Genomic DNA, 14,678 nt, shown 5'->3' with positions numbered 1-14,678 from the left:
GAACATTTTGAAGCAATGTTTGACTGACACGCAGCTTCAGATGTTCCGTTCTAGTTGTTTTGGGTACTTCTTGGACCTCTCTCAATTTAAATTTCAAAATCAACTTATTCATTGTATATTATTGAGGGAAGTCGTCCCGGGACGTGAAAGGGAGTTGTGGGTGAAGATTAATGGTTGTTTACTGCGTTTTGGCATTGGAGAGTTTGCTCTTATCACTGGTTTGAAGTGCGTCGACGACGACGCCTCCTTCTATGACAAACCAGATGTTAATAGGTTGTTGAAAGAGTATTTTCCCGGAGATGGAAAAAAGGCCATAACAAGGGGGGAGCTTCTTGATCGCTTCAAGCAAAAGGAGTGGAAGTCGGATGAAGATGTGTTCAAGATGGCCTTGATGGTTTTTGTCCATCATTTCATCTTCTCTGATGCCAATAATCATGGTATCACCAAAGATGATTTTGATATCATCGAAAGTGGCCAATATAAGATGTTTCCTTGGGGAAAAAAGTCATTTGAAGATGTTTTAAGGACAATGAGGGACAGGCAATGCGATTATTTGACAATGTATAGGCTTGGAGGTTTGCCGCTTGCTTTACAGGTTTGGATTTTTGAGTGTTGCTCAATGGTTGATAAGAATCTAGCTGTTCGCGTTGGCACAAATGTGCCACGCATTCTTAATTGGAAAGTGACTAACACTCCATCATATGCGGATTTGACTGGCGGCGTGATCATGTGTAGTGTCGACAAGGTAAACATTTTGTACCATAATACTTCTTCATATATGATTTCAGTTTTTCTGTATTATTCTACTATTGTAATCCTGTTTTTTTCTTCTTGTAGTTGAGCTATAGTAATATTTTCCCTACTTCTGAAGAGATGTCAAGTCTGGACATCGACACAATTTTTGAAGTCAATGCCGATGATGTTGCATCAGGGGAGGTGCTTGTTGTTCCTGCCTCTCACATTGATGATTTTGTTGCTGCACCTTCACCTTGTCCTCAGCATATGGAGCAACAGTCTACAAGACCTTATCCTCAAAATGCAAAGCAACAGTCTAAACAACCTTGTCCTCAGACTATGAATCCACAGCCTAATCCAAGTTATGATCCTTTTGTGCGCCTTGATCTTTTGAATGATGAAGTTGAGAAGCTGAGGAGTGATGTTGGAAAGGTACTGGACCTTTAGCTTTTCTGTAGTTTATAATTACTTTTTGGTTATAAACATGGTTGTTTATTTGATTTTGTTGTAGTTGACTGATACAGTGACGACGCTCAACAACTATATCGTTTCTTCCTTTGAAAAAGTGTTCAGTTTTCCGAATAATAAGGAACCCAAGCAAACGAGGGAGGATTTTACTGATTCTAAGGTAATTGTTTACTGATAAAACCAAATCAGTCAACAGTTATGCCTTCTCTGAACTCAACATGCCTTCTCTTTCTATTGTTTTTTATTAGATTCGTCAGCCCGTGTTTGATGACAATACATCTAGTCTTGGAGAATTTGATGGCTATCAATATGATGTTGTTCCTAACTTTGTCAATCAAATGAATCAAGATAATGTGGTAGCTAACGAGAGAGTTACTGATGGTGTTGATAATGGTATTTGTTCTGGTTTTTTTTTTTGGTCTGATTTTTCTTTTCTTCTTTTTGAAGTTTTGTATTATTTGTATTTCTATTTCTAAGGGGCAGCAGGTGATGTCAAGGGTGACACATTTTGGGATGAGATTGGTGATGAAGATTTAGCTCAGATGTCCCAACTTGTGGTTCACAAACAATCGATCATAGAAGTAGAAGATGATTACATTTCTCCTGACCATTCAGTTCGACAGAGAATACCAGGAAAATATGCCAAATCTCCATATTTGCCAGTTTTTTATTATGGAGCATCAAAATCGGCGCCGAAGCTCATTTTTGATATGAAGCATCCTTTCACGATTGAAATTGATGATTTTGATACATTGTCGCCATTGGCTAAAGAGTTTTGTGTGTTTGTTGATAATGGGATGGATACGAGGCGAAGGTATCTTCACTTTCTTCAATCTTTGATTTTCTGATTTTATACTTGTCAATGAATGTAGTTCTGATTACTTTTTTTTTTTGTGATTTAAAGTGCCAAACATATATATCCCGATGAAGTAAATAATCTTGTGGAAGGTTTTACTTTTGGCTCGTGTTATGTGACCAAGAAAGATTGGTTCCACTCACTTGCATATTGTGGCCGCCCTTTGATTGACACGGTATTTTAATAAATTTCTGTTCTAATTCCCTTTTTATTTTTGTTGCATATCTTTGTTGTTTTGAGACTTGCATAGTGTATACATAGCTTTGTATAATCACAGTATAAGATTGTATAACATTGTATAACCTTGTATAAATATGTATACCTATGTATAATAGTATATAAAGTTCTATATTTTAAAAATCTGGTAGTGATGGTTGTTCTGTTTTATTTCTTGTCTCAGCACCTGGATGTCCTCTTTTATTATTTGAGGGAGAGGGGAAAATATGGGCCAAATGTTGCCATGCAGTTTACTACAACCAACTTTGCCTTTGGTAACAAAATCAACTCCCTATACAAAGATTTCAAAGTGAATCAAGATCCTTCAGTGATTCCTGACGGGCATGAGATAGAAGAGTACATCGGAGGTTATTATTGTGATGCAAATGTCCCGTGGCACACTGTTGACCACGTCTTATTCCCTATCTTTGTGAAGCGCGGAAGAGCAAAATTGGGACATTGGGTTTTGGGGGTGTTTACGTTCGTAGATAGATGCATCCACATCTATGACTCTAACCGTGAGGCTCTTAATGATAGACATGTTTTGGATACTGCATTACCTTATGCAATTCTGATACCTTACTTCTTGAAGAGTTCTGATTTTTATGTCGAGAAAAAGGGCATTGATTGGAACAATGGTGCATATACCGATAAATCCCATTCTGATGCTTTGCAGATTAATCTGATTAATAATGTTCCCCAACATATCAAATGGTAGGTTAATCTCAATTGTTTTACTATTTTACTATTAGTGTACGTATTTGAATCTGATTTGTTTCTTTTTAATTACAGTGATTGTGGTGCTTTTGTTGCTGGCTTTGCTGAGTATTTCATTCTTGGTAAAGAAATTCGAAAGGATAATTTTGACATTGAGACACTTCGCACCAGGTGGGGATCTCTGTTATGGGATTATGGAAGGAAAAAACAACAGTCTGGTGTAATTAGTGATGATGAAATAACAGGGAGACTTTTGAAGAAGAGGAAGAGGTGGCGACCAAGAAAGTAGTTCTGTTATTTTCATTTTACTGTAGTTGTTCTATGTATAAGGAGTTGTTGCCTAGTTTTGTAACTATTCTGCTGCTTGTCAGATAACCTTAAAGGACATTATAGATGTGAATGTAATTTGAGGCAGTCATTACACATTGTTGTTGTGAATGAATTATATCTTAATGAATATTTTCAGTTGCTTTTGTCCTTTACAAGCTATTCGACTTTGCTTCTTTCACCATTGTGTTATTCCAAATGGAATGCAGCCTATTTTTCATCCTTTTCTGGCTACTGCTGGTGAAAGTCAAGTCTTGGTTTCAGCCGCTTCTTTGCCTATTACCATAATTTCAAATCCTGAATCCGTCTTTGTTCAAGAGAATATTCCGTATGTTATGACTCCTCCTATGTTACCTATATTTTCATTATTTCCTAAGGATGAAATGGGTCCAGTCCCAGTTCCTCTTCCCTTATTTCCTGAGACACCTTCTTCAGGTACTTTTGGAATTCTTAAAGGGAAACAAGACATGGATATGGACTGAGAATCCAATCTTTATGGAATGAATATTTTCAGTTGCTTTTGTCCTTTAACAAAGTATGTATTTTCATTATGGTTGCAGTTTTGTTAATGTAGCAGGTTTTATACATATGTATACAATTATATACATAGTTATACAAATTTATACAAACTTATACTCTCATTTATACATCTTTATACATGTAATACCAGTGATTGTTTGCAGTCCTGTTTTGTATTTCTACAATCTATCAATATATTTAGTACATTAAAAACAGGAAGACACTATTATTGGATAAGCAAAACATGTATAATGAAACATGTCAATTGATTGTGAAACTTAACTAATCAACATTTGTAACTATATTGTTTCTGAAACTTAACTACTCAACATGACAACAAATGTAATATGAAGTGTTTTGTTTCCAACTATTTATTTTGGTCGATTCCTACATGTTTTCCTATTGTGACCATCTTGTCCACACACAGAACATGAAAATGCTCTCTTAGACTCTTTCTCTGAAGCAGGCTTGAGTCTTTCCTTTCTTGGCCTTCCTGCATTCCTTCTCCCTTTAGGTGGTAGGACCACATCTTCCATCACCTCTATTGGGATTACCCATAAACTCTCATCTGGCATCGGATTCACTGAAAATTCATAAGTGCTAAGGAGTTTATCCTTCTTGTAGTAAAAAGAGCAATACTGGCCAGGTTTCAGCTGCTGGTTCTTCAAAACCGCCCAAGCATGCGGACATGGAAGTTCATCCATTTGAAATTTTCCGCAACTGCACGTTCCCTCTTCAAGGCACACTATGTTTCTCCTTACCCCTTCAAGCACAGTATATAACTGATCCGTAGCAGGCCTCACCTGCAAAAGTTTTTTTAAAAAAAATAAATAAAATAAAATTAAAGAACAGTAAAATGCAAGTCAGAAGTGCCAAGATTCATTATATTTGATTCATTTTACCGTCATTTGCTCCAATGCAATCAGATTTTCCCGAAGGAGTTTGTCGTACTTTTCGCCAAGGTCTGTAGATGTCTCCATTGCACTTTTTCTGTTTTTGTTGCCATTGTTGTAGCAAATTTGTCATGTACTCCAGCAATCGCATTACTGGTAACTCTCTAGCATCCTTGTTAGCTGCATTAATTGACTCTGCAATATTGGAAGTTATTACCATCGACCTTTTCACCTTGGAATATGCTCTAGACCACCTTTCGTACCCAATTTCGAACAAGTAAGGCTGCACCCTCGGATCAATGTTGCACAACTCTGTCATATGGTACTCAAACTTCTCTATTGTGTAAGCTCTTGCCAAAGCAAAGAAGATATCCTTCAATTGTTTGTGATGTTTCTTGAATGTGCGCTTTACATTCTGCCACAAGTGAAACATGCAAATACAATGTGGTACTTCTGGGTACACAGCTTTTGTGGCATTGAAGATGCTTTCATTTCTATCTGAAACTATACACATCCCTTCCCTAACTCCAAAAGTACCCTTTATCTGGATAAAGAACCACTCCCAAGATTTATTATTCTCTGAATCCACAATTGCATACGCAAATGGAAGGATTTTTCCTGTTTATACAAAAATAGATATTAGGATTCAGACTGTAATTTAGTCTGGAGATACCAACTGCAAAATTTATACAAATCTTATACACAGTTATACACAATTATACAGATTTATACCAACTGCAAATTTTATAAAAACAACAGTTATGAAATCCTATACACTTTTATACATGAAACTTAAACATTATACAAACTGCAGAAACAACATAGATGCAGTCAACTCACCAGCTCCATCTTGTGTGCAAGCAGTCAATATGGTACCCTTATATACTGCTTTAAGGAAGCTTCCGTCAACAACCATTATCGGTCTGCAATGCTCCCAGCCTTTGATAGATGCATATAGCGAAACATATGCATAAAGAAAGCACTCATCCTCTGATTTGTGCAACTTTGTAACCGATCCTGGATTTGTTTGCTCCAACATATAAAAATACTTTGGCAGCTCCTTATATGAATCACTCGGACTCCCTCTTATCATTGCCATTGCTATTTCTTTAGCTCTCCATGCTTTCATGTAGCTCACTTCAATCCCGTGTTGCTTTTGTATGTACTCTATTATATCATTTGCGGTGTAAACTTTTTTTGGATTAACATACTTGTCCTTGACTATACTAGCAATTATACCCGAAGTAACTTGACGTTGTGTTAAGTATCTTTCACCATAGCCTCATGTGTGATTATTATTGTAACTTCTCACTTTGAATATGTTTGCCTTGAAAACGATAGAAGATTTGAAACTCCAAGCACAATTGTCATCCAGACATGTAAGGTGATACCTAGTATTATACATCATTTAACTTCTAAATACACTTGTATACAAACTGCATATATACTAATTTTAATACCTATATACAAATATATACTACTTTATACATATTTATACAACAGAATATACAATTAATGACATACCTTGTTGCGCTTGATCTCTTCACCTTGAATTGGAACCTCTCCCGTACATCTAAGTTCTTCATCACATTCATAAGTGTCTCTTTATCCTTATAAACTTGATCCTCCTCAACAAATTCGTTCAACATATTATCTATTATACCTGTGTTTTCACTAAAATTCGTGTTTTCAATCAATTCAATATCAATAATCTCAGTGATATCAGTTGTTGATACATCTCTAGAATTTGAATTTGTAGCAACCAAACAACTAGAACTTGAAGCAACCACAGAACTTGTAACAACCAAATGATTTTCATAAATCTCTTTCACTGTCACAAACAGGGGATATTCAGTGAAATTCAAGTTTTTTTCTTTAATTCTATATACACCTTAACTCCTGTATCGTTGTAAATCGTGATCGGCGGCAAACCAACATTTGACACAAAGTTAATCTCTATTGTGTTTAAATCACTATCGATCCTAATCTGTTCCGAAATAGCTGCAACTAAATTGTTGTAGTTGAATGTGGACTCAATTATTACACAATCACTGATGAAATTCACAAACTTGTTTTCTTCCCATTCACCACTATGAAGAAGGTAAACAGGAAAAATCTCCATCTAACAAAAAATTGAAATCAAAATTGCAGCAAAAAGAGAATTGCGCTGCTTCGTAGCAAAAAAATTGAATAAATTCTAGATGAAGAAGAAATGCTAGGGTTTTCGTACCTGCATTTATCACAGGATCTCGTTTTTGAAGTATTTTTGGAAGAAGATTGGAAAGAATCTGAGAAAATCCAGCTGAATGAGATAAAACCGCGCTTGGTAGTCTTAAAATACCGGAAATAATGCCCATTTTTCAGATTTGGGCCCCTAATTTGTGGGCTACTGAATTGTAAAGTTAAATATGGGCTATAAAGTTGAAAAGGATCCAGCCCACTTGTTTTAATTTGAAATTTTCCCTTTCTTTAATCGTGATCCCTCCTCACAATCAATGTAATGTTATTATTTAATATAAAAATAAAATTATTTATATTTAACGTATCGAATAAATTCTTATAAATATAGATGGTTAATCAAATACCAATTTATATAAAAAAAGTACCTACAAGATATTGTATTCAAGGTAAATCAAAGTTGAGTCATATAAGAGTCATGTCACGACTCAGATTTCCCACCCTCGGGAGTTGTGATGGTGCCTACTCGTAAAAGCCAGGCCAGCCAATTATTAGGGTTCTACACAGTAACAATCAATCCCAAACAGTTGTAAACAGAAACTAAAGTTAAACAGTTGATAAATGCGGAAGAGCTATAACATAATCAGATAAGCCAATACAAGTCTACCCATGAATCTGGTGTCATAATATCACAAACGTCTAAGATTTTTACTACAAATACTGGTCTGAAAAGAAAACTACAATTGTTCCCGGAAAAGAAAAGAAACAATAGAAAAACTAAAGCAGGGAAGAGGGATTCTAGGCTCTGCGGACACCAGCAGATCTACCTTGGCCTCCTTGGAGGACTAAAGGCAGCTAACTCAGCTACTCACACAGGCCCCGGTACCGAAATCTGCACAAAAGAGTGCAAAGTGTAGTATCAGTACAATCAACCCCCTGTACTGAGTAAGTGTCGAGCCTAACCTCGGTGAAGTAATGACGAGGCTAGGATACAACAATCATGTATATACCTGTGCAATTAAATCATGTACAAACAGAAACATAGTAACATAAATTAACAAAATAAAGTGGGAATGGGACATGCTGCGAGGGAACAACAGATTCTAACAATAAACCGGTAAAGAAGCATTAATAAGGAGCATAATGAACATCATATCTAAATCAATCAAAGAAATGGAACGGTAACACGTGCACGACATTACTCTTCGTGCTCTTACTCCCGTCCTCACCATATGAAACATCATAAATGGCACGACATCACCCTTCGTGCATTACCTCACATAATCATGGCATGACATCACCCTTCGTGCATTATACCTCAGAATATCGACACAGCATCACCCTTCGTGCATTAACTCTCAAATCATGGCACGACATCACCCTTCGTGCATTAACACTTATAACATCGTGCATGGAATCACCCTTCGTGCTTTACACTCTTCCTCACCCAAACAATAGAAAACAATATGTTCCGGCAAGGGAATCAACATTATCAACAAAATATTCTGGCAAACAATTCAGCTATAACCAATCTCGTTTCCAACAATTACTTTACAAAAATGAAACTCAACTTATACCAGTTCGCGACATTAGTCAATTACCTAGAAACTTTCATAAGCTTTGTTCAACATTAATAATCATCAATTTGAGCATGATCGATACATAATAGAGTCACAACAATCATGATATAAGACTCTCGGGCATGCTTGACATCAACGTATAAATACTCGTCACCACACCTATACATCGTACTAGATACAAACACATAGCAAATTGACCACAACTCCTATTCCCTCAAGCTAAGGTTAGGCCAAATACTTACCTCGATTTCACAAACAAATTAAGTTTCAACTACCGCTTTACCCCTCGGTTCCACTTCCAATTCGCTTGTATCTAGTCATAATTTACTTAATAATATTAATATATGCTAAATAAACCAATTCTAATGCATGAAAATAGATTTTCCATTAATTTTCCCAAAAAGTTAAAAATCGACCCCGGGCCCGCTTGGTCAAAATCCGAAGTTCAAACCAAAACCCGATCACCCATTCACTCACGAACTCAAATATGTAATTAATTTTGAAATCGGACCTCAAATCGAGGTCCAAATCCCCAAAATTTGAAAATCTTGACTTCTACCCAATTTCACATGAAAAACATTTGATTTTGATATGAAATCATGTAAAAAAAGGTTATAGATTGAAGAAAATAAGTTAAAAATTACTTACTAATGATTTGGAGAAAAATCTTTCTTTGGAAAATCGCCCAAGAGAGTTTAGGGCTTGAAAGAGTTTGAAAAATGGACGAAATCCCGTCAAAAATCTCATTTAGCAGGTCTCAGATGTCGCAATTGCGACTAGGGTTCGCAATTTGCGAACCCCTTTTGAATCCTATCATCTTCGCAATTGCGAAGGAAAATATCGCATTTGCGATGGGCAGGCTTCGCAATTCCTACCCAGTGCTCGCATTTGCGAAGAGGGCCTGCCCAAGCTTAGTTCGCATTTACGACACATGGGCTGCATTTCCCAAGCCTGAGAACTTCGCATTTGCGAAGCCTGATCTCGCAATTGCGAGATCAGAGACCTGGGCAAAAATACCAGATACGAGCTGCAATTTTTCCTAAGTCCAACTCACCCCGTAGCTGTCACGACCCGGATTTCCCACCCTTGAGAGTCGTGATGGCGCCTACTAATAGAAGCTGGGCAAGACAAACTTTAACTACTTGCTACACTTTCATTTTTTGCTTCTTTTTAGCAAATATAAGTCGATAATATGATAAAAACGGAATTTTAAATAAATGGGCAGAAGTCAACAATTATATATCTTAATGTTACGTCTATTACAATCTTTAAAACCTCAAATACCCCAAAATCTGGTGTCACAGTATCACAGACTGTCTAAGAGTTACTACATACAAGGTCTGAAGAAATACAATATACTGTTTCTGGACAAAAGGAAATGAAATAGAAAATAGAGATAGAGGGAGACGCCAGGGCCTGCGGACGCCTGCGGGTCTACCTTGGGTCTTCGGGTGGACTGAAGGAAGCACTCCAACTACTGTCCGAAAGCTGCTCCTGGATCTGCACACAGTGCAGAGTGTAGTATCAACACAACCGACCCCATGTGCTGGTAAGTGTCTAGCCTAACCTCGGCAAAGTAGTGACGAGGCTAGGACCAGACTACCAAATAAACCTGTGAAGTTCGTATATATATACAGCGGAAAAGAAATACAGAAATAACCAGTCAATGTGGGAGGGGAAAACATGTTGTGGGGGAGATAATAGTTCCGAATAGAAAGGTATCAAGTAAGGAAAGAAACAACATAACTAGAATGTCAACAAGGAAGCAAAAATCAACAATTGCACGACATTACCCTTCGTGCTTTTACTCTCAGCCTCACCAAAGCAGTTATATAATAAAAATGTGCACGGCATCACCCTTCGTGCTTTTACTCTCGTCCTCACCAAAACAATCATATAATCAAAATGTGCACGACATCACCCTTCGTGCTTTTACTCTCTTTCCTCACCATATAATCAATAGAATCGACACAAAATGGTACGTCGTGCGGTACGACATCACCTTTCGTGCTTTACACTCTCTCCTCACAATAGCAAACAATGCACGACATCAACCTTTGTGCTTTAACACTCTTCCTCACCCAAACAACAATCACAAGCAAAGGAGAAAGGGAATAAACAAAATAGTAATAGAGATCCCGACAAGGGAACAACAGTTAAATAATTAAATCACGGCAAGGGAACAACATCAATAATCGCAACATCCCGGCAAGGGAGATAATCAACAAAGCAACAATATCTCGGCAAGGGAACAATTTAATAACTCTTTCTCTTTCTTTCACTTTTATTTCATAACTCACTTTATCACTTGAGCCAATGCTCCAAAGGGTTCAATCATCTCATATACATTCATAATTCATAATTTAACTTGTGTCAATGCTCCTCGATGTTCAAGGTTACAATTCTTTCCATAAACTTTCCACAACAGTTAGAAATCATCTCCAAGGCATGAAAGATACAACGAAATCAAGATCTTCAAAATTTAAAGACTCACGGTCATACTAGACAACAACGTATAGATACTCGTCACCATGCCTATTCGTCGTACTCAACAATTATCATATAGCAAATAAGACTCAACTCCTAATCCCTCAAGCTAAGGTTAGATCAAACACTTATCTCGATGCAACGAACACAATTCAAGTCTCAACTACCGATTTACCTCTTGTTTCCACCACTAACTCGCTTGTATATAGCCACAATTTACTTAACAATATCAATAAATGCTAAATGAATCAATTCTAATGCATGAAAATAGGTTTTATAAAGATTTCCCCAAAAAGTCAAAAATTGACCCTGGGCCCGCTTGGTCCAAACCCGAAATTCGGACCAAAACCCGATTACCCATTTACCCCCGAGCCCGGATATATAATTGGTTTTAGAATCTGACCTCAATTTGAGGTCTCAGTCCCCAAATTTCAATATTCTTAGGTTTTACCCAAAATTCCCAACTTCCCCCATGAAAATATTTGAGTTGAAGTTGAAATCATGTTAAAAATGTTAATGATTGAAGAAAATTAGTTCAAAATGACTTACAATTGATTTGGAGAAGAAATATTGTTTGAAAAATCGTCTCTTATGTTTTAGGGTTTTGAAAAGTGAAAAATAACTGAAAATCCTGTCTATTTATACCTCTCTCATACCCCATGTGTGGACCGCACAAAATGGACTGCGGCCGCACAGGCCTTCCTAAGGTACTGCGGTCTAGTGCCCTGTGCGGACCGCACGAAATGGACCGCGGCCGCACAGGCCTCCAGTGCGCACCGCACAAAATCGAGCGCGGCCGCGAAGGCTTGGCCTTGCTCACCGCGGACCGTAAAAATCCCACCGCGGTCGCGAAGTCCCCATCGTGGTCGTAAAGCTTCCACCGCGGACCGCGAGACCTGGCTTCAGAGACCTGCAACTTCTCTGAATCTGCAACTTTTTCCTATGTGTAAAAACATCCTGAAACTCACCCGATACCTCGGGTCTCCAAACAAAATGTCATACTAACTCAAAAATATCATATGGACCTACTCATGCGATCACATCATCAAAATAACATGTAAAATCATGAATTAAACCTCAAAACTCAACATTTTCATCAAGAACTCTCAAAGTTCATAACTCTTCAACCGGAAGTCCAACTCACGTCAAATAAACTCCGTTTTTACCAAATTTTACAATTATCTTTCAAATACTATAACAAGTTTGTACCAGGCTCCGGAACCAAAATACGGGCCCGATAACAATGGTTTCAAACATTAATTCTTTTCTTTATTCCTTAGATAATTCAGTAAAACAATTTCTTTCAAAAATTAATTTCTAAGGCTTGGGACCTCGGAATTCATTTTCGGGCATACGCTCAAGTCCCATATTTTACTGCGGACCTCCCGTGATCGTCGAAACACGGATCCGGGTCCGTTTGCTAAGAATGTTAACCAAAGTCAACCATAATCAAAGTTTTAACTCTAAAATTTCTATTTCTCATATTTTCACATAGAAGGCTTTCCGAATATAGGTTCGGACCATGCACGTAAATCAAGGTGGGGTAAAAAAGGGAGGTTTTTAGGCCTTGGAACACTTAATGCACTTGCAACGCACATTCTCCACCTCTAAAATAACCGTTCGTCCTCGAACGGACATAAGAAAGAAGTATCTGAGTCGGGAAAAAGATGGGGATAACAGCTCCGCATATCGGACTCGGACTCCCAGGTCGATGCCTCAGTGGGTTGACCTCTCTACTGAACACGAACAGAAGGAAAACTCTTTGATCTCAATTGACGAACTTGCCGGTCTAGAATAACTATTGACTCCTGCTCATAAGACAAGTCCTTGTCCAACTGGACAGTGCTGAAATCTAACACGTGGGATGGATCGCCGTGATATTTTCGAAGCATGGACACATGAAACACTGGATTCACGACTGATAAGCTCGGCGGCAACACAAGTGTATAAGCCACCTGTTACGTCTCGCATTTTCGTACATTAAAAGTTTCGTCTTCGGTCAACTGACGTAGAATCGGGAATGAGATCATCTTGATGTTAACGTACTTACGCTATTTATAACAAGTGATGAATAAGTGATTAAGAGATAAAGGGGTACACGGATTAACAAAAACGAGTTTTGTTGAAAGTGGACAATTTGGAATAAAATACGGGTCGAGCAATAATACCCGACAATTATGAACTAGTACCATGCAAGTTACCATGTGACCACGGTAGTATGATATATAAAGTATATATGAATTATTTTAAAAATAACTATAATTTTAAGTAATTTGTAATAGTTTTTAAATTATGCGGGTAATAGATCCGGGTAACGAAACATTACCCGGTTAACTAATAAATGGATAAATTAAAATCACACCACCCAAGAGGAACGTGGTAGCTTTTCCCCTATCTTAAAGTGAGTCAAGGATTAACTTTCCATGTGTCAAAAACCATAAAGGTCAAGGTCTTATCAAAACCTTGTAACGAGCCTTATTAATCAAAAAGAATGAGATAACCAACTTCTTTTAAAAGAGAATCTGCCTTTAGCTTACTTATTTGAAATATTAACAAGCACTAACTCAAGTCCAAGTCTAAAAGACAATCTGCCTTTAGCTGTGATTCGTAAAAGCTTCAAGACATCAAAATACTTTTGGCTTAAAGCCAAGAACGTGAGGCAGAAGCAAAGAAAATTCGTTCAGTTTAAAGGTAATCCAAGCCAAAGTCTCGTTCCAATTTCAAAAGCAGAAGCTTCACTTTCTCGTTCCGAACATAATTCACGGAAGTAAAAGCTTTATTTAGATCAAATAATTCAAGAAACATGTATGTTAAGGCTATCCCTTCTTTCTTTTGGCATGATCCATACGATATGAACGAAACGAGCAAATACACGGTTTCTATAAATTATTCTATTCATAGAAATAGTAGGGGTGTCTATATTCTTGACTTCCCATGAGAATTATTATTTTCTTCTGTTCATGGGTCTCAAAATAATACGTAGTTGAGAAAATTTATCCGGAAGGAATATTGAGATTATTACGTATTTTTCATGCATTTCGTACATGTGCATTGAACCATGACCAGATGGCGTTATATACGCGTATATATGTAAATATATGTATATGGGATATGGGAAAAGGTTACGGTGTTATATACGCACCACCACCTGATCAGCTGGTATATGATGATGATGTTGCCCACAGTGGCTGAAATATGATTCAAACGGCATTATATACGCATATATGGGTATGTATTCAAATGGCGTTATATACGCATATATATGTATGTATTCAAACGGCGTTATATACGCGTATATATGTATGTGTGTGTATATATATATATATATGGGAATGGTTATGGCGTTATATACGCACCACCACCTGATCAGTTGATATACGATTATGACTTTGCCCACAGTGACCGATATGATGTGATGGGATGCCCTCAGAGGCTGATGATATTATGTAAATCCATACCTATGCATGGCTTGACATTTACACGCACGTGCATGACGTTATAAACGTTTCAAAATATATAAAGTTATTCAGATTTAAAGATGTGTTTCAGTATTCCATGTTTCATCTATGTCTATTACGTACTAATTTCCATGCCTTACATACTCAGTACATTTTTCGTACTGACGCCCTATTCCACGGGGCCTGCGTTTCATGCCCGCAGGTGCATGTAGGCAAGCTGACGGTCCTCCTTCTTAGGATCCCT

The 14,678-nt window shown here is 37.3% G+C and overlaps 1 protein-coding gene across 1 annotated transcript; it reads right to left on the bottom strand.

Moving 5' to 3' along the window:
- Positions 1–4,209: 4,209 nt before the first annotated feature.
- LOC104236153 (uncharacterized) lies at positions 4,210–6,967 on the bottom strand. Its single transcript, XM_070162717.1, has 7 exons — positions 6,962–6,967; positions 6,664–6,853; positions 6,256–6,562; positions 5,572–5,957; positions 5,464–5,466; positions 4,790–5,349; positions 4,210–4,641 (listed from the first exon to the last, which is right to left on the bottom strand). The coding sequence occupies exons 1-7, from the start codon at positions 6,965–6,967 to the stop codon at positions 4,210–4,212; spliced, it is 1,884 nt and encodes a 627-aa protein (XP_070018818.1).
- Positions 6,968–14,678: the final 7,711 nt, after the last annotated feature.

The sequence above is a fragment of the Nicotiana sylvestris genome, chromosome 11 (assembly GCF_000393655.2).
Source record: "Nicotiana sylvestris chromosome 11, ASM39365v2, whole genome shotgun sequence".
In the NCBI taxonomy this organism is placed as follows: domain Eukaryota; kingdom Viridiplantae; phylum Streptophyta; class Magnoliopsida; order Solanales; family Solanaceae; genus Nicotiana; species Nicotiana sylvestris.
Note: the sequence above shows the minus strand (reverse complement) of the source record. Positions and strands in the feature narration are given on the sequence as shown.

Bases quoted from the DNA above. Each gene is read 5' to 3' on its own strand.
- LOC104236153 (XM_070162717.1), bottom strand. The intron at 5,958-6,255 runs GTATGTCATTAA...TATAATTGCTAG, and splicing joins AAGAGATCAAGCGCAACAAG to TATAGTCAAGGACAAGTATG. The intron at 4,642-4,789 runs GTACGACAAACT...AAACTTTTGCAG, and splicing joins TCTACAGACCTTGGCGAAAA to GTGAGGCCTGCTACGGATCA.